Below are 20,641 nucleotides of genomic sequence, written 5' to 3'. Positions count from 1 at the left end.
AGCAGGAAACACAGTGACGGTGACAATTTCCTCATGGCAGCCAACGTGCAGGCCCGGCAGGACAAACAAAACTCAAGGGTGAGGATGCTTGTCTTCGCGCTAAAAGTCTCCATGTTAAAATCTTTGGCACACGAAGCAGACTCCCAGGTGTACTGAGATTAAACTGGGCTGGGAAGAGCTTAGCTCATACAGTTGCATCCACTGGATTCAGATAACAGCAATAATTCAATAAAACATTTTAACAACCTGAACTATAATTATGATGTACATTTATTATTCTTATTGTTGTTTACTCCGATGAGAATACAATGAATATTTACATAATTGTGATGTGACTGATTTTTTATCATATAATATTCTGTGCACAATGGCACTCCAACTGTTTAATTCACATTTAATAGACGCAATAGAATCGTTTTTTTCTTAAGGAAAAAATTATTTTTTTTTCATTTGCAAATGGAACTCTTTCCTATAGCCCAGTGAAGCCATGAAATTAGAGGCCCTAGACTTCATGATTCCAAGAGACACATTGGCAAGGTTTGGTCACATTAAAACCAGCCCTGTCAGAAAGCAAACTGACAGTTATCCATAGGGTCCACATGGAGGAAAGCAGAAGAGTTCCAGCAAAAACAATTATGACTGGCCTGAATACAGTGCCTCCCACTCAGCATACGTTTTTCTGTGCAGAGCACTCAGTGCTGTTGGAGCAGATGACTGATAGCTTGTGTCGGAGGGGTACAGGTACTGAGAATGCGTCTCACAACCGCACGAGTGGATGAACGGGTCTCCGTCCCAGGAGCCGATCAGACGAAGCGCGGGGTTGCACAGGAGCAGAGCTGAGCTCGGATTGGCAGAGTTAACATCCACCTTAGTTCACCCGAGATTACCCTTCAGAGGTCATGACAAATCTGAAGATTTCACAGCTGAAGGTGTTTTCAGAGAGGCGACTGATCTGGTGTCTGACTGCGTCCTAGTTTCGACTCTGCAAGAAAGAATCCATATGGAATTGATTCCTGCATGTCTGCTAAGAGTCAGAATGAAATGATCAGTAGTTTGGTAGGTTAAGTGGTGTACGGTGTTGCTTTCCTCCTTTAGGGGAAGGTAGCTTGGTACTTTTGGGCATGTCGGGACATAGCACCTGATGCATCGAAACAAAATCCGATGCCTTGGCTTTGTGGCCAAGAGAGCAAAGATTAACCAGACAGTAAAGCTTGCTCTGTGCACCGTTTGCTTGCGAGGTTCCAGCCATCAGTAACTTCCTGCGTCGTAGAACTGGTCTGTGCTTTCATGGAGGGGCCTTGTAAATGTGCAGGGACTGGTAGCTCCATCGCCCTGAAAGCTTGTTAGTGGCCTTTCCATGATGCTCCGGTCCTTAGTGAAGTTCCAAGGGGAGCTCCAGATAAAGGGTAGGACCTCCACAAAGGTCCGGCCGGCAACGGCTTCGGTACGGAGCAGGGCCGTTGACGTAGAGCTCTGCTTACGTCTGGCTGTTTTAGGTCGTGCGGCCTCAGTCGCCGAGGTTCTGCCTGTGCGATGCCGGTAGCCAAGTCTGTGGCAACGTGATGCGATGAGCCGTCTGAAGACGCGTGGAATGAGAGCGGCATTCCGGCCAAAGAGAGTCCGAGAATCGTCAGAGAGTCTGACAATAGGTGGGAGAATGGTGAGTTAAGGGGCAGCTTTTATGTTGACGTTTCAGCTTTTATTTTGCAACTTTGGATCTTGCTGTACATCGTGTCACACCTGTAACTTCTATACAGCTCTTATAGGGGACAGAACACAAGCTGTGGGTCAGCAGATTACACAAGGAGTTAAACTCTCCCAACACACTTAGGGGGCATTTTTGGTTCTCTGCTTCAAAAAGAGCAGCTGACAGCCCACCCTGAGATAATACACTCTACCAGCTTCCCCCTGTAGCAGCGAAGCATCTCAGACCTCAAATGATCAGACGGAGAACCACACTGACCCAGGACAGAATGTCTGACCTCGCGGCCATTGCCGAGAGATGGAGGAATGTGAACTCGGAATCAGGGAGGGATTCGCTTTGGACACTGACAGACCGGCACTGGAAAGATGGATGTTTGGTATGAGGATTTTCTGTCCCTTGACTTGATCTCTCTTGTATGTGTACGCACGTGCGTAGAAATGTCGGCCTGGGAAAGTCCCCCTTCTTCCCTGTCTGTGGTGTTTTCGTACGTGTATGTGTTGTAATGTTTAGTAAAGCATTATATTTCTAAAATCCTTGTGGTGTTTTTCCATTTGAGCCAGCTTACAGTCCATTTACACTTCCTCAGAAAACAAGGAATGCCCCTGCGTGCGTTCTCACACACACACACACACACACAGCTGCTACTGCTTCGGCTGTATCTGGCCTGGCTGTGTGAGAAAGCAGGGACTGGCCCCTCTGTTGTTCCAGGAAAACAGCACCTGTGGTGAATCTGCATAGCTGCTTCTGCCCTTGCGTTTGCCTGAAAGGCTGCTGATCGTGCCCAAAAGGCTCTGCTCCAAATTACATTTGGACTTAGACTGGGGTTCAAATTACATTTAGGCTCAATTATATGATCAGTAGGGGATTTTTTTTTTTTTCTGTTGAATATCCATTTCAATCTAGGATTAATCTTAATTGATATCTAGGCCTTAGTGTTTATGTGGCCACACACATTCACACTCATACTCACACTCACTCCTGCCCACTGAGATGTAAAAGGTCCCAGGCCGTCCAGCCTAATTCTGTACTTAATACGAGCAGTACCGTTGTTGAATTCAGCTCACCCGTATCCGTGGCCACGGCAAAAGCCGATAGCCAGCGATAAATGTTCTACCGCGAGCCGGAAGCAGCCGTTAGGATGATGGAGAACGCTACATTCTCTCCCCCACCCCCTGTACCCTAACCCCACTCTGTGTGTCGAAGCACTTTACGCAGTGCTACGTGCTACTCCCCTCAACCTGGCCGCTGCATTCAGCAGCAAATTATGGCCCTAATCGAAGGACTCACCGGATCATTAAGTCATCATTCCTGAAATTCACTTCCTCAGGAGCTCAAGGAAAGATCATCGCCGGGGCTTGTGACCTTGGCGAGGCAGCGTAGACGTATCGGTTTGAAAGCACTTCAGTAACACTTACCACGGAGCTCCATCAATCCGGTTCACTTAGCCGGGCTGCTGTCGGCTTCCGCTCTGAGCGTGATAGTCATTTCTCCCGAGTTTTCTCCTAAAAGGAGCTTTTGATGCGGTGGTATTATGCCACGTTGGAAAGGGGCAGGTGCGGGTGCAAATGCGTGGCCCGTGGCGTCCCATGCAAGTTCTCGCGGCGCGCTGCACCTGGATGTGCTCATCCGCGGCAATGCGGGGTGGGGCGGGATGCGTCGCTCCGAAGGACGGCCGCGGAAGGAGGGGGAAATGAAGATGGATTAGCGCAGGATCCGGGACGGAGGACCGCACCGCACATAAGAATGTGGAGGAATCTGGGGAAGGGGGAGACCACCATAGGGGGGGAGGAACTGGCATGGTGTCGGCACCAGGTGGGGCACGACAAGGGCACCAATGGCTGGCGAATGTAATGGGAACCAGTGGCACTCAGAACTGGTGTTTTGCTACCCGGCTGCGGGAGCACAGCTGGTCGGGGGGCTTTGGTGACGTACCCCCCCCCGGGCAGACAGGAGCCCAGACGGAGATGCCTCTAGCCTCTGCTCCACCAATCCGCCATGACGGGTGGAGAGGTGGCGCGCGTGTCTCGGCCCAGCGGGGATCGCAGACCCGTTCTGTTCCGTCAGATGTGCGCGGGAGCTGGAACAGTGCTCTCGGGATAGGTACCGAACGCGGAGCTCGCTCCGGAACACGCTGGAGGCGCTGGTGTTTAACGAGCTCAGGCTCTGCGGACGTGGGGGGGGGGGGATGTTGAGACCGAGAGAGACAGAACCTGCCAGAACACCCCACACTACTACAGAACAGAATGTTGCATCCACTACACTTACTCAGCCGGTCAAACCTAACTTCTGTCATTTTTTGCTTTTATTTAGTTTGTCTGTTCAATATTTTATGCGTAAAATCTAAAGAACAAGCACAAAAATAGAAACTTTTTGAGATTCTCATTTGGACTACAGTCTCCGAACACTTCTTGGAATATGTCAGTTGGATCAGGCGTAGAAGAAACCCAGTCTCTACTGCAGCATTCCAGCCTGTAAACAAATCTGGTAGGATGTAGTGAGAAGCAGCAGCAGGTATGAGTCCCACTTTAATGATGTCTTACCAGTGCACATCTGCCACTTAACCTACGCAGAGGGCTGGCGTGGGCGTGAGCGGGGGTGGGTTTGGAGGTCATGTTGGCGAGGTCAGGGTGCCAAAGGCACGTGGACATGAGGTATGCACCGGGATCAGGGCTGGCAGGAGCAGGAGGTGGACGTTGGGGTCAGGCCTGGCAGGTGGCACAGCCGGTACCCCCGTAGCCGTGCTGCGGATGCGGTGTCAGCCCTGGGGCAGGTCTGGAGCCTCCACTTCGCTGGGAGAGAGCCAGGCAAACGGATCTGGGACGTGGAGGGAATTTCAAGTCGCCTTCGGCTGCGGCCCGAGCGTAATCACGACAGCCGATCACTGAGACTGGCTTCTGGGACTTCTTTTTTCTTTAAACACCTTTGTGCCTGTTCTTCCTGGTGTGCTGAACGTCGGTGAAATGAAGACAGGCTCTCGGGACAAGTGCAGAGACAGACAGGCTCTCAGGACAGGCGCGGAGACAGACGGCTGTACAAGCAGACAGGCTCTCAGGACAGGCATGCGGACAGATGACAGTACAGACAGGCTCTCGGGACAGGCGTGGAGACAGACACCAGAACAGTCGCTTTTTTGTGCGAAGTGAAATCATTGTTGTTTTTTTACACGCAGTATCACAGTGTAAGATATTCGAGGAGGCAGCTGGTCCTAAATCAGGTGAACCCGGGTTCTGAGTCAGGCCCGGTCCTCTTAAATGATCCCGGGTTTTGAGTCAGGCCCGGTCCTCTTACTGATCCGGGGTTCTGAGTCAGGCCCGGTCCTCTTACTGATCCGGGGTTCTGAGTCAGGCCCGGTCCTCTTACTGATCCGGGGTTCTGAGTCAGGCCCGGTCCTCTTACTGAGCTTCCTTCTGCCTGTTCTAGTCGGTGGGCAGGTGGCAGGGGTGAACACTGATGAATGTGGCACCAGATTTCATTCCAACATCTGTCCTGTCCTTCTGCATTACTGTCACACACAACCCCCTCCCACCTGCCCGGCCACACACACACACACACACACACACACATAAACACAAGCAGTCCAGTGGGAGGGAACCCGGGGCGTGTGCTGTTTATGGTATCAGGAGAGGCGCAGGGCTGGAATTATCCTCAGAATTAAATTAGGTACGGAGCGTGCTGGCTCACTCCGCCTCCCCCTCCTGATCCACTTTAATTTCACCTTTAAAAAAAAAAAAAAAAAAAAGCCTGCTGCCACATTTGCAGGAAACGTACGGAGTGCCAGTGATGTTAGCAGCCGTTTGTGAGAAAGAGCTGTGACCTCTGTCCACGTTTTCTCCCGTTATTATAGCGATCGGAAGGTTTATGCTATACTTCCATTTGTGCCCATTCTCTCTCTCTCCCTCCCTCCCTCCCTCCGTCTCTCTCTCTCTCCCTCCCTCTGCTCGCGTCTTTTCCCCGAGTGGGGACGTGAATGCTAAGCAGCCCGAGGTGGCCGCCGTGACAGTATCCGAGACAGGCTGCGCCCTGTTCTCCAGTCAATTACCTCCTAACGATGACCGAGAGCGAGTTGGCTCATGCTCCCCGAGTCTCCGCGGCGGCAGGTGAGCCTCTCTGCTTTCCCACGCGCTCCGCTTGCCGAGGGTTTGTCGGGCGAGCTGCTGGTGCGGAAAAACCCCCCCTGCTCGCCGGGAATCGGGATGTACAGACAGCTGCTTACAATAAAGACCCCCACTACGGGTTCCCGTAACAGTTGGTTATATTGTAGCACTAAGTCTCTCATTCTACGGCGAGCGCAGTGCCTCTCACAGAGCAGGTCCGTACGGAATACGGTGTCTCCTGTAATTACTTCCCTGGTAACCTTCCTCCGGGCCGCCTCCTTCAGTGTTTGTTCATGCAGGCAGAGAGTTATTGGTGTTGCACTGGCAGGTGCTCCGGTCGAGTTCTAGGCCATTAACCTGGCCGATTCCTCCGCTCCGAGTGGGAATTACGGGAGAGAAGCTCACCTCTGGTCTCCGCTCCTCCTGCTCTGCCGTTCAACGTCCTCTCTGACCTTCACTCTATCACTCCGTTCCCGATTAAATTCGGGAGGAAGAAAGCAATTCATCACGACTCCATGGTTTGGCCACTCTCCCTATACATCTTCCCGCTTCCATGTTTTTAAGAATCCCTTGCCCGCGCGATCGCCCACGGAGGTGCCAGGCATGGCAGCAGAGTTTTCCGGGATATGTTTTCGGAATGTGATGGGCTGTGGGTTTCCTGAACCCGCAGCTATTGGACGCTGTGCTCCAACGACATTTTCGTCCTTTAGGTTTGAACCAAAAGCACCTTAAGGACTCGATCGACGAATAAACTCAAAATCGATGTTGTTCTGTTGGAATATCTGTTTTTGTGTGCTGTGCACTTTTCTGCTGACTCAGGACTCTTGTCTCAAAGTTGTCATGATGAATTAAGCAAAAATGTAAAAACTAAAAATGTTCTACGAAGTATGATGATAGCGCCATATGCCCCCCATTCCCATATAAGACATAACAAGATGTCAGACATGAAATAGCCAGTCCAACGTTTTGGCAAGAAAAATGTCTTTTACTTCATCCTTATAATCAAACTGTTACCCATAATGCTTTTAATGGTTGTTTAGCACAAAAGTAGTGTGTAGAGTTTACAATAAAGATTCCCCCTGTGCATTTCTGACACACTGGGTATGTGACCCAGATTTCTGCAGGGGGGCCAGTGTTCATCTCGAGCTGAGGCTCACCAAGATTAAGATCTTTAATTACCACTGAGTAGGTCCCGGGCAAAAACAAACCAGGGCTTCGGAAGTGTGTGCACAGCTAAGTGCAGAGCTCCGGTCACATCTGCCTGTTTTTGTCTGTCTGTCTTTGTCTGTTGCAGGTCCGGCCGGCCGGTTAGCTTCATGGTGGTGTTCAACACCCCCAGCCCCCTCAGCAAGATCTCCTGGGTCAACCGACTTCATCTGACCAAGATAGCACAGAGTGAGTCCCCGTCTCTGCTCATCACTAAGTACCCAACCCGCCCGTGCGCCGTGCTCTCTGCGTTGGGTTTGAAGCGCCGGCTGACTGACGGGCGGTAAACGGAACGCCTGGCTTCCGAGCTATTCTCTCCCTCGGCTCGTCCGCGTGCTTGCCAGGACAAAGATGATTTCTATGACATTCTTCTCTCTGACCTTTATTCGTGCCGCGCGGACCGTAGGCACGGTCGGAATGCCGGAGGAAGCAGGCCGAGTCCGGCGGCTCTGCTAAACACGCGGCGATAGAAGCTAAATTCCTTCCCGAACGCTGCTCCTCCCGCGACCTCGGTGTCTGCAAGGCTGTGACTCTCTCCGTTTCTTTCCTTCCTTGCTTCTTTTGTCTTGGGCTTTTTTTTTTTTTTGGCGATAACCCCAAGAGCGAGCGTGTTTCGTTACATAAGCCTGCATGAATGTGCTTTAGCCTTAGAGACCACACAATCTGCAGCTCCATAAAATACAACTGAGGTCTTAGGTGGAGATCTGCTGTCTGTCTGTCTGTTTTGTTTGTTTTATTTGTGTGTGTGTGTGTGTGTGTGTGTGTGTGTGTGTGTGTGTGTGTGTGATTGATTGATTAATTTAGCATTGATCTTGCTGTGCTTCCGGACTCTTCTGTCCCCCGTTCGTGGCGACACTTGGGGGCCACGTCGAGGAGATGTAGGGATTTAAATTTGAGAGAAAATAAACTCCTTAGCACTTTCCATTTCCCGCCCTTTCTCACACCATGCGCTTCCCCTCTGTATTCATGCAGCAGTGAATTGTCTCGTTGACAGATCTCTAACACACACACACACACACACACACACACTCACACTCACACTCTGGCTTTGTAGCTCCCTCTGTTTAAATGCCTGTATGAAGCTTCTTTAATCTCCTGTCCATTATTAATATGAAACTGGGTCAATGTTAAAATACTGCTGAAACCATACGTTCTAATATATGTTCTAATCTGCACCACAGACCTTTTCTGCAAAAGTGAAGAAACTTAAGAAACAGGGTGGCATTTTGGCTCAAAGACGTGTGGCGCGCTTAAGAATTCTTCAACGCTTAGCGTGTGATCGCTGGCTCAGTCAGGTCAGGGAAATGAAAGGTCTGAAGATGAATTCAGTAGCGGGAGGGGGAGAGAGAGAATCATGAAAAGGACCACTCAAGAACGGCTCTTAGTTCAGGCGAGTGACCTTGCTGAACTAAAGCCATGTTGTGAAAGCAGTGCTGGAGTGTTGGGTTTTGCTCTCAGATCGAGTCCTGAGCTGTTGGAGTACAGAGTGTGTCGAATGCATCAGCGCCTTGCGGAGACCGCCCTTACATTTCTGCAGCACAAACCGGCTTAGTTTGGTGCCTACAGTGATCAAAATTCGAAGACGGCCAAATTAATTGTCCGTTCGGCAATCAAAGGGTAGTAACAGAAAACATAAAACTTTATCTCGGAAAAATATGTTATTTTGGCATCCATATCTGTATTTCTGTTCAGAGCAGGACCCAGACAGACAAGCTGTCTTTTGTTTTAGAAGATTGCCAGTATTTTGGTCGATTGTTGCGCTCAGCGTAACTGCAGTAACATGCTCCGCGCAGTCCTGGCTTTGTCGGCTGGTGGAAATGGCTTTATGGTGATGAGCCAATAGCAGGCTTACCTGACAGTAAGTGGGGAGTAAGTGGCGTGATCCCTGGAACGCCAGTAGCTAGCGACCGAAGGGAAATGGCAAACGAGTGAAAATTTTCTTTCTGTGGCTCTGCTGTTGCTAAGCCCTTCAGAGATGTTGTTCTGATATTAGTGCCGAAAGCCCCCCGAATGCTGAAAACCTCGTCCCCGGGATGAGTAAAATGGCACTTATGGTAACCCAAGCACTGGAAGCAGAGCAGATACAAGCTGAGTTGGCTACCAGGCCACGCCCACTAGGCCACGCCCACCAGGCCACACCTGCCAGGTCCCTGCAGAAAGAAAAATGGTCCCTCGTGTCTCAGACTGGAAGGGGGAAATGCATCCCCCCGCTGTCTCTGCGCTGTAGGGCCGTGTCTCTGCGCCGTAGGGCCGTGTCTCTGCGCCGTAGGGCCGAGTCTCTGCACTGTAGGGCCGTGTCTCTGCGCTGTAGGGCCGTGTCTCTGCGCATTGTAGGACCGTGTCTCTGCGCTGTAGGACCGCGCCCGTGTCTCTGCGCTGTAGGACCGTGTCTCTGCGCTGTAGAGCCGTGTCTCTGCGCTGTAGGACCATTTCTCTGCGCTGTAGGGCCGTGTCTCTGCGCTGTAGGGCTGTCTCTGCGCTGTAGGGCTGTCTCTGCGCTGTAGGACCGTGTCTCTGTGCTGTAGGGCTGTCTCTGCGCTGTAGGGCCGTGTCTCTGTGCTGTAGGACCGTGTCTCTGTGCTGTAGGACCGTGTCTCTGCGCTGTAGGACCGCGCCCCTGTCTCTGCGCTGTAGAGCCGTGTCTCTGCGCTGTAGAGCCGTGTCTCTGCGCTGTAGGACCGTGTCTCTGCGCTGTAGGACCATTTCTCTGCGCTGTAGGGCCGTGTCTCTTTGCTGTAGGACCGTTTCTCTGCGCTGTAGAGCCGTGTCTCTGTGCTGTAGAGCCGTGTCTCTGCGCTGTAGGACCGTTTCTCTGCGCTGTAGGGCCGTGTCTCTGCGCTGTAGGGCCATGTCTTCAGAGCCATACTGCTTTGTGGGGGCCCCTTAATACAGCTCCAAGGCAACAGCCTGATTACTGTGTTCAACGCAGGCACCGTTAATTAACGTTTTCAGCGCTGTGCGGCGGTGTGGGCCTTTACCAGGCTGGAGAGGGAAAACAAGCGCCGAGAGGAGCGTTACTGGGTCTCTCTCTCATACACACACACACACGCACACACACACACACAGGGAGACAGAGAGGACACTCTGTTATAGGCTGCAATAGGTTTGAAATTATATCTATTGGAATCGGCAGGTGGTATATGTGGGATGTGTGGAGAGATTTTGTCTGTGTTTTCAGGGTGCGGTGGGTGGGTGGGTGTGTGTGTCTGTGTGACTGAATGTGGGTGTGTGATTGAAAGTGTGTGTGAGTGTGAAGAAAAGGAAGTGCAAGAGAGAAATTGTTCGGATAGAGTGAGAGGCAAAAAAAAAGACCATTGTTGAAACGGTTCAGGATGAAAAGACAGTTGGATGCAGCTGGACAGGGAGTGAGCGGAAGAGAGTGAGAGTGTGAGTGTATGTGAGCATGTGTGCACTGAATGTGATCACGTGTATGTGCACGTACCCGTGTGTGTGTTCATTGCTGCTTGTTTGCGTGTGCACATGAGGGAGAAGAAACCCTGAAGAGCAGACAGACGATGATCGAGACCCACCCTCGGAGCTGCCGGAGAGAGTTGTGGGTGAGAGGCAGGCGACTAACGTGTCTGTAACGCCCCGCTGTCTCGGTCGCATGCGGGCTCCCTCTCCTCTCGCCCGGATTGATGGCCGTCACCGTGATTTCCCGCGCAGTGGAGGAGAGCCCGACGTGGCTCTGCTGTCCAACATCCATGGCTGTGGGCTCCAGTGTGGCCCAGTGCCCCCACTCGCCCTCTACACACCCGGGAACGGAGCTGTGCGGTCGTCACAGTGATCGCAATTATTGCTCCTTATTTTCCCAAATGCGCCCAACCTGTACAGCGCTCCGATGTCAAAGAAGGGAGGCTGCCTCTGTTTCCCTGGCTCGGAGTTTCTGCGTGGGCGGGATAGCAGCATGACCGTCCAAAGAGGGCCGGATCAGCATGGGATGAGTAAGAGGGGAGCAGAAGTCTCCTCCGGCTGTCACACATATATGTGTGTGTGTGTGTGTGTGTGTATGTGTGTGTGTGTGTATGTGTGTGTGTGTGTGTGTATGTGTATGTATATGTGTATGTGTATGTATGTGTGTGTGTGTGTGTGTGTGTGTATGTATGTGTGTGTGTGTGTGTGTGTGTGTGTGTATGTGTGTGTGTATGTGTGTGTGTGTGTATGTGTGTGTGTGTGTGTATGTGTGTGTGTGTATGTATGTGTGTGTGTGTGTGTATGTGTATGTATGTGTGTATGTGTATGTATGTATGTGTGTGTGTGTGTGTGTGTGTGTGTGTGTGTGTGTATGTATGTGTGTATGTGTATGTATGTATGTGTGTGTGTGTGTATGTGTGTGTGTGTATGTATGTGTGTGTGTGTGTGTATGTGTATGTATGTGTGTATGTGTATGTATGTATGTGTGTGTGTGTGTGTGTGTGTGTGTGTGTGTATGTATGTGTGTATGTGTATGTATGTGTGTGTGTGTGTGTGTATGTGTATGTATGTGTGTGTGTGTGTGTGTGTGTGTGTGTGTGTGTATGTGTGTGTGTATGTGTATGTATGTGTGTATGTGTATGTATGTGTGTGTGTGTGTGTGTGTGTGTGTGTGTGTGTGTGTGTGTGTGTGTGTGTGTGTGTGTGTGTGTGTATGTGTGTGTGGGTGAGAGTGGGTGTGGGTGTGGGTGTGTGTTTGTATATTGTCATGATCATTTCATGGTTTTCGTTATTTTCTTTTTAACCAATCAAATCGTCAAATACCCAAGCTCATAAGGGTTAAGATCACCTTACCACTGAAATAAAATGCACATAAATGCTCATAAAAACTTTTTAATGTGTGTGCTACATAGAATCAGTTGCTTATTGAAGCCGCTGCAGGGATGTCTTGCAGGGCGTCTGGGGCTGGCTGTGGTTATGATCGGTAAACATTGCATGAATTCAATTAATGTTTCCTAAGCTTTGCATTGATCTCGTTAACTCGGTGAGAGCATTCTGGGGGGATTCTGTTCAATACCGATAACGTGTAATTAGACCCAAAACCGTACCACCCGATTTTTCTGTTTATTTACCGAGCGCCCTGAAAAAAGTGCACGGTCCATAAAAGTGCTTGTGAGCTATTATCTAACGGGATATACAAAAACAAAACAACAAACTCATGAGCGAGACCCCCCCCCCCTCCCCGTGATTATTGTTCTGTTGGGGCCAGGTGCTAATTAAAATCCTGAGAGCATGTGTACTGTAGCGAGCGGAAAGTTAGGGACAAGTGTGGTCCATGCCTGGATGCGTGGGGGGAGGGGTGCGCTGAATGCCTCGGAGCACGGACCCCGCGGCGCCCGCCGGTTCGGCGCACCATTGCACCTTTGATGGATGCCTGTAATTAGCCATTCAGGCGGCGTGGAGAGGTCGGGATCCGGCTGTGGGAAAGGGCCTTAATAGTCGCTGCTGCCACGCTTCCCAGTAATTGTTTACGGAGTGTGAACCTCGAGGATGGCGCAACGCTAAGTCGTGGCACAGAAATTGTAGCATGGAGGAGAGTCCCTCGGACAAAGGTCTCTAAACTGCAGTATTGGCTCTGAGGAAGAATTCAGCGACCCTTAATGTAGGGACGCCTCTTTCCCGGAATCACCACAGTGCCGAGACAGCGAGCGCACATCTGTGGCCTTTATATCTGACTAAAGGAGTTAAAGGACGTTAATAATAGATGAACGATCTCACAACTTCATAAGTGGTCTCCGTACAGACCCTGAAAAACAACGCAGTCGAGCCATTGTATCGTCACTGGTTCTGCCTGGCGGGTGTTCTCACACTCTCTCTCTCTCTCTCTCTCTCTCTTTTTACGAGGAATATATCATCTGCAGGCTTCTTCCTGCTTGCGGAGTTGAGGTGTGTGTTTCAGGAGGGGCGAGTCCCTGTCGAGTCTTGGCGCAGCACCAGAATCAGCAGGAGGAAATGTGACCTGGTGTCATTAGTGTTCATTCGGTTACATGTTTCAGTAAGATACTGTGCATATATAAACTTCTTTCTCTCATTTGACCGCATGCTGCAGTGCGTGTTATACCTCAAATGGAACGCTCCCTTACTCTGCTTTCGCACACCCCTCGAATCGCTCTGATTAGACACAGAAACATGTACCTCTCAATTAATACGTACCCTCCCCTCACAATAGCGTTCGTGTTCACCACGTCCAATGTTGCTTCCGTTTTAAGATGCGTCGTGAGGCTGCATTATTAATGACAGACTAAGTGAGACTGAGAGGTGTGTGGGTGTGGGTGTGTGGGTGGATGTGTGGGTGGGTGGGTGGGTGTGGGCACAGTTCACTAAAGCTCCCTGTGCCACAGTGCCTCGTGACAGTATTTACCCCCTTGGTGTTTTTCCTGTTTTGTTGCATTACAACCTGGAATTAAAAATGGATCTTTGTGGGGTGAATGTGTAGCATTTGATTTATGCAACATGCCCACCGCTGTGAAAGTTTTATTGTGATGCAAATAATAATTAAGAGAAAGAAACACCAGAAATCTTTAGTGTGCATAACTATTCACCACCCCCAATGTCAATATTTTCTGGACTCTTTAGCTGCAATTACAACAGTCTCTTGGGCTACGTCTCTATTAGCTTAGTCCACTGGGATTTCTGTTCCTCAAGGCAAAACTGTTCCAGCTCCTGTGTGGTAGATCGGTGGCACCATTCATGCCACGCGCCATGATTCTCAGATGAAGTGAGGTCTGGGCTTTGAGCAGGCCGTCCCAACACAGTTAAAGGTTTGTGAGGTCTCGGCTTTGACCAGGCCGTCACAAAACAGTTAAAGGTTTCCTTTTAAACCTCCCCAGTGTCGCTTGAGCCTATTGGAAGGTGAACCTCTGTCTCGGTCTCAGGTCTTCAGCAGTCTGAAATGTGTTTTCCTCACCCTGGATTTGGTGCCATCCATGTTTCCTTCAATCTTGACCAGGTTTCCAATTCCTGCAGATGAAGAGCATCTTCATAGCCTCCGCCGTGCTTCACTGTGGGGGTGGTCTCAGTGTTTGGACTGTACCATGCTTCACTGTGGGGGTGGTGATCTCAGAGTGATGAGCAGTGTTTGGACTGTACCATGCTTCACTGTGGGGGTGGTGATCTCAGAGTGATGAGCAGTGTTTGGACTGTGTCATGCTTCACTGTGGCCAAAAAGTAAAATTTTAGTTTTATCTGACCAGAGACCCTTCCCTTCTTCCATGTTCTTGGGGAGCTTGCCACATGCTAGATCTGCTCCGTTTGTCACTTCAAATGTATTTTCTTATTTTTTCTTTAATCAACGTTGTTTTTATGGCCGTTCTTCCATAAAGCCCCACTTTGTAGCATGTACAGCTTTGGGCCTATGGTCAAATAACTTGCATCTTCACTGTGGATGCGCCACAGTTTTGACTGACCTGTTTGGGGAGCTCATTACTCTCATGTTGCTTAGTGACTTGCAGTTAGAGGCTTTTCAGAACAGGCGTGTTTATTTATACTGTCACTCTGTGCCAGATCATGTGACAGCACAGCTGGATTTTAATCAATTAATTACGTGATTAAGTGATCAGATCTTATTTAGCGGTTTCATTGCAAATGGGGGTAAATACAAATGCACTCAGCTTGTTATAACAACAACAACGATAATAATCTTATTTATTTATTTAATAAACAATTTAAACTATTTTGTTAGGTCCATTACGTGAAATCCCAAAAAAAAAAAAAAAAAAATCCATTTTAATTCCAGGTTGTAATGAAGCAAAGCAGGAGAAACACGAAGGGGTGTGTGTGTGTGTGTGTGTGTGTGTCTGAACACTTTCTTAAGGCGCTGTAAGTGTGGTGTAGGGGCTTTACGTGGGCAGAATGCATTAGGCCCGATTCATTAGCGATGCCAACCCTCTCTGCGCCGGGGCTCATTAACGCCTCATCCTCTGCGCCGCCGCGGTTGCCAGTCGTGCTGAAGGCCAGCTCCCATTATTTGTCATCATTTATATATTTCAAAGGGTGAAGGTTCAGGGGAAGTGGTCATCCGCGGAAGTTGGTGATGCCTCGTATCTGACAGCCGGTGAACTCTCGGCAGCCGCGGGACACCCCGCAGCGTTTAATCCGCGCTCTGGGAGCGCGAGTGCATAAAGCCGCCCCTAACGGAAAACCGGGTTTATGCTAATTGAATAATTAGTCCGAGGAAGTCAGAAACCGGGGACCCTGGACCCCGGACCCGCCTCTGTGCCCCCGAAGCGCGTGCGGGGATCGGCCCAGGTGTTGCGTAATTACGAACCGGCCTCGGCTGCGCGCGGACGGGAGCATAGAAGGTCTGCGCGCTTAGCTGCCGTGAAACGCGTTCACGTCTTGGCTGCGTTAGTTACATTGGTTTGTATGGTGGCGGGATGGCATGGTAAAATATTAATCTATCTCCTGGGAGGAGTGAGTGTCGTCTTGTTTGACTACGGCATACCAAAGTGAATGGATACCTGCGGATATGTAAATGTAAACGTGGCTAGTTTTAGCTGATTACTGTGTGTTCAGTGGCCTCTTTTCTCCTGTTAACTCGTCGCATTCTCAAATGTGATGTGCCGGACTACAATTCAGTCCTTCACACATTCCTTGGGCCTGCCAACTGGGAGGTGTATTGTTTGGCCTGGTCTTTGTTTTGCAGGTCTTTAGCGTTGGAACCGGCGGACACACTGCACCTCCTCCCGTTCAGTAACCCAGTGTTCCTACCGCGCAGTCCTGACGTGCAGCGCTGCTAACCAGCCTGATCTGCGATTTCCGTCACCGCTGCTTTGTGTCGGCAGTGTGTCGTTAAAACCACTCGGCCGTCGAACCGCGCCGAGCCGAGACATCGCCGCATCCGGCGCCGGCGTTTGTCTCCGTGCCTCCCGATCTCCGCGAGCTGCCGGTACGCGTGACTCGCCTCGGCGAGCTGTGGCCGTACGTCACCGGGAGCCCACGTGAACTCGCACGGTTGCAGCAAGTCATGTCGATGGCAGAGATCGCGAGGGGCACAAAAGAGAGACGCAGAGCAAAGGAAATTAGATTTTACCTTCCACTCTGCGCCTGCCTGAATATGGCTTAGAATTTAATAACTTGATAAAGTGTGCTTGTCATTGTTCCCTTATGTGGTTGCCACCCTCAATTTCATGAGGCATAGCACTGTCATAGAAGCTAAAACAAAAAACAGTTATTTAGCCACGCAGCCTCACAGAAAATTCAGGAATTCTTTCCATTTCAGGCTATTGCGACCAAGGACTGCAAGGTCATACCATGGACACAGATGCTGTTGCTATATTTAATGATTTTAGTGAGAAAACCGTTAATAAAGATGTTCATTAGGTGATAGTGCAGGAATGGTGTATGTTTCCTCGGTCACTGGCATGAAAATGACTTAACCCCCCCCCCCCCCCCCCCCCCCCCAAAAAATAAAATAAATAAATACAGAAGAGAGTGAGTGAGAGAGTTTTCTCCATGGGCGCCTTTAAGCTTTAGTCTTAACTGTGTCCTTCAGCGGCCCCGCCTCGTCATCAGTGCGCTGGAGCCTTTTATATGTTGCGTGAATTTTACCACTGGAGATCCAGTCTCAAAGCTCTCAGCTTAGCCTCTATATTTCGGCTAAAGTGTTGAAAGGGAGTTGTACATTTTATGTGATGAATGAATCTCAAATTTGAAAGTTCTCCCCGTTCGGCCCCTGCAGAACACGTAGGTGAAATCGTTTCGAGTGAAGTGGCAAGCAAAATATTTCATAGGTGCCGTCGTTTGCCGACCTGCTGCATTCACTCTATTGATTCCCATGTAACTTTGCTTCTGGAGGAGAGAGAGAGAGAGAGAGAGAGAGAGAGAGAGAGAGCGAGCGAGCGGTAAAAAGATATCAAATCAAAGAATTAACTTCGCCTATGGCTGTGTAGGCCATTAGGCTCCCTTACACGGATGCATAGCCACTTTAAATTGGCAGTTCGCACCGTTATGCGTGTCCTCTTAAATGAAACCCATCGAAACTAAAAGTGAGAGGGCTAGACTAATTGGCCCTTAAGGCTTCGGTGTGTCTGCCTCTGCGACTACAGTGCGCCGAAAAACCTCCCAACAAACAGCACGCTGCCCTCTGCCCACGTTCAAAACCAAATGATCCGTTAAAAAATCCGGAAGCCCTGCTTTTGGGGTCCTCTTACTGTGGCATGCGAGGCTGACTGCATGTTGGTAATGCGGCGAAGGACGCGGAGTCAATAAGAGCCTTGCCGTTTAATCGCACGTACGGCAGTGTTGGAGTCAGCAGGGATGGTTAATTACCGATGTGCCGAATGGCGAGCGGACGGCTGCTCTGGATCGCACTTGGCGAAATGGAAAAACACCTGTCAGAGCTGCCGGGAGGACGGGTCGCAGGCGGCCCGCGCTGCCTGACTTTTCCTCCTAATTAAGTGAAATGCAGAGGTTGCTGCAGTGCATGCTGGGATGGACACCTGCCACAGTGCCGTGTCTCAGGGAGGCCCATTAGGCTGCATCATCTCTGGGTGTCTGCACCTACAGAAGGAGGAGGCCTGTACCTATTAGCCAAGCCGCGGTCATACAAAGAGCTGTTCTGCTCGACGCGTGAACGTTTCCTTCTTTAATCTAGGCTTGCTCTGTTAGTGACGTCCATGAACTTGTGCGCTTTAATAATTGTGTGGGGTTTTTTTTTTTTGGCAGGGTGGCTTCAAACCTCTATCCTCGGTAAGTGGCGGAAATTGACATTTCATAAAAGTGAATTTTCTCTTTCAGGAGAGGACAACGCACCGGGCTGGGTCTCCGCAGAGGACGACACGAGGATCAAGGCCCCGTTCTGGTGTCCGCTGCTGGCGTATCGTATGCCCGTCTTCAACTCGAAAGCACCGGATTGCAAGGTGAGCTTTTCGTGTTTGTCTCGTGCAGAAGCGCTGAGCCTGTTGCCCTTTTGGTCATCTACAAAACGCAGTTTAAACCCTTACACGCCAAGGACCCGCTAGCAAGTTCAGGATTTTTGTCAGCACTTACCATTGCAATGGGTTTCGGTGTATGTACTGAATAATGTATGGTGATTACTGATTAAAAATATGCTTTTAAGAATAATAATGAAATAATGAAAAACTCTAAATCGCTTCTATTTTAAAGGACTAGAAAGTTATGGTTCTTGTTTTTAAGACGCATGTCTCAGAACAAACGTATAACCGCAATTTTATACCCAGTCTTTTTTAATTAGGAAGGTATGACTCTTGTTCTTAAGCGCAATGGCTCATTTGATTGCGTCTCAGCCGCGGAAAAAGGAAACTCCGGCGTTAAGGCAAACTCCGACGCTAACCTCAAGGCTACGGTGGCACCACAGGAAGGTCCACAAGGGTCCTGCCTGATTTGTGGGCCTCCTCCACCTCGTCTGCGATCGATAGTGGCTCTTGAGCGGTGGGCCTTTCACAGATCAAACGTTGAACCAGGGTGAGCGCCAGCCTAAAAGGGTTTCGGAGTCTGTCAAAAACATATAAAATCAATTTCTACTGTCTGGAAGATGATATTTTAAACGAGATTTTCAGCCCTAATACAGTTATGGTGCTTGCCGCTGCGTCGTGCGCTAAGGTGCCAAATTACCGCGCCCTCGGTGGGAGGACGTTATAAAGTGATCATACAATTACCTTAATGACTGCGAGACACCCAAGCATAAATCAATGGGCCTGCATTAAATTAAGCTTCCCTGCCGTAACCTAATAGACAGGACGTCGGGGTTGAGGGGAGTCTTCGTCCGAGGGATCTGGCAACCTTGCCAAGGCGTGATTCCATTCCCGTTCTCTGCATGATCCCCACCTTTTCTCTCTCCCTTTGTCTTTATCCCTCCCCCCCATCATTCATTCTCTCTCCTTGTTTTAGACCGTTACCTTGTCTCTCTCTACAGCCTCTCCCCTGTGTGTGTGTGTGTGTGTGTGTGTGTGTGGTGGGCGGGGTGTGGGGTGTCGGCTTGAACCCCGGTCACAGACCTCCGCCCCCATCCGTGGGCGGACGCGGCCCAGCCCCCGCCCACCAGCCACGAGAAGGGACTCTTCCGCGTCAGGCGGACGCAGGACACCGAAGACCAAGATAAGAGAAAGTGCCCGAGGGCGCCCATCCATTTCCACCGCTGTTTGAAACCAGCGTAGCTTTTACTGCCATCCAGGGTCACGGACGTTTGACTGTGCATCCTGGCGGCGTGCGGGTTCGGGGGTCTGCTCGGAGCCCGCGGGAGGCGTGTGGCTCTGGGGCGGACTCGCTAGGTCTAAGAGTTGATGGTCATCCGGCCGTTCGTCTGGCGAAGGGATCTGCTGCCTTTGTACGCCTGCCAAGACTCAGATAACACCACAGAACACGTGCGCGGGTGTTCTGCGAGTTCAGCGCTCGCGGAGAGCTTCTCGCAAACGGCGGCATCGCGCAGGCAGGCTACGCTCGCGAGCCACGTCGCACTCACGCTCTTGTTTTTTGTTTGTTATTTCCATGGTCCCTTTTTCTCAAAGCTGACACTCTTTAGCGACGTCTCTCCGGCGATTTTGTTGAGCGAATTACCAGCTGCGGAGGTTTGGTCCAAGGTCACTTTGACCTCTTCTCTCTGCCTGAGTCTCCTGCAGTTGAAATGCAGGGAGGGTACGCGTGGGTCTGGCGTCACTTCTCTGCCCGAAGTACCGGCTCGCATCGATGCCGTTCATTCTCGCACTCGCGCGCTGGTGCTCGGGGGGGAAAATATAACACTTTGCCACAAATCAACTTCAGCCTAAAAATGAAAAAAAGATAGCAAAAAAGCCACCAAAAACCACCGGGTTCACACACAACTGTCTGGATGTGTGGAGATCAGTAGGTGGAAAGGGAGAAGAGGTTTTTGTTTAGAGATTATTCTTGATTGAGAGGAACTTGGACACACGGGGGAGATGTTCACGGCTCGCTTTGAAGTGCAAGATGATGTCATACATATCCGGTGCCTCTACAGGGACTGACGTATGGATGAACGATTAGGCCCGTTTAGGTGTGTGCAGGTTGGGCAGAAGTCTTACTCACGTGACACAGTCCAGAGGCTTTTTCTGTACGAAAGCGCTTCGGACGGACTGTGCTTGATGCCCACGTTTTTCCGTATAACGGAGATCATATGGACACTGAATGGAACTCTGTGATTACACACCGGTGTGAAGAATTCATTCATTCACTCGTTTATTTTGTATAACCCAATAATGGAGACCAAACACAGCCAAGGCCTTGGCCTTTGAAAACGGGTTGTGCAACACGGGCCGTGCTGCGTGGCCCCGCTGGCTCCGGCCCTGGTGGGGGTTAGCTTGGCCTGTTTGCCTACTGGTTCATCCACAGCTCATGTTTACTGACCCCACAAACAAACTCGGGATGCACAATGATTGGAGGGGGAGTGCAAACATCTTTCTGACATAGTCTTCTACAATCTCATGGTTTTAGTTTGTGTGTGTGTGTGTGCTTTATCTTGTTTTATTTCTAGTGCTTGAATAGCTTGCTGAGAATTTTTTGCCACTGATGTATGCTATCCCACATGCAGTATTTGTGAAAGCGTCTCATGCTAGCTTGTGTGATATATTCTGATACTCGTGTGTCTCTCCCGGTGCATGCCAAAGTGTCTCTTCTCTTTCCGACTTTTATTTGCCTCCCACGCAAGTTGTGACTCTCTCAGGCTTATCAACTTATCAGCCAGCACACC

At 50.2% G+C, this 20,641-nt stretch overlaps 1 protein-coding gene across 2 annotated transcripts in view; it reads left to right on the top strand.

The window, feature by feature from the left end:
- The window catches only part of arhgef10la (Rho guanine nucleotide exchange factor (GEF) 10-like a), an 83,369-nt gene that overhangs the window by 37,784 nt on the left and 24,944 nt on the right, over positions 1 to 20,641 (top strand). For both annotated transcript variants that reach the window (XM_027025307.2, XM_027025298.2), the window contains exons 18-19: positions 7,094 to 7,194; positions 17,716 to 17,837. In XM_027025307.2, coding sequence (XP_026881108.2) covers positions 7,094 to 7,194; positions 17,716 to 17,837 — 223 coding nt within the window. The remainder of the gene's footprint in view (positions 1 to 7,093; positions 7,195 to 17,715; positions 17,838 to 20,641) is intronic.

Source organism: Electrophorus electricus, chromosome 20 (assembly GCF_013358815.1).
Source record: "Electrophorus electricus isolate fEleEle1 chromosome 20, fEleEle1.pri, whole genome shotgun sequence".
Taxonomy (NCBI): Eukaryota; Metazoa; Chordata; class Actinopteri; order Gymnotiformes; family Gymnotidae; genus Electrophorus; species Electrophorus electricus.
This window is presented reverse-complemented; position numbering and strand designations above follow the sequence as displayed.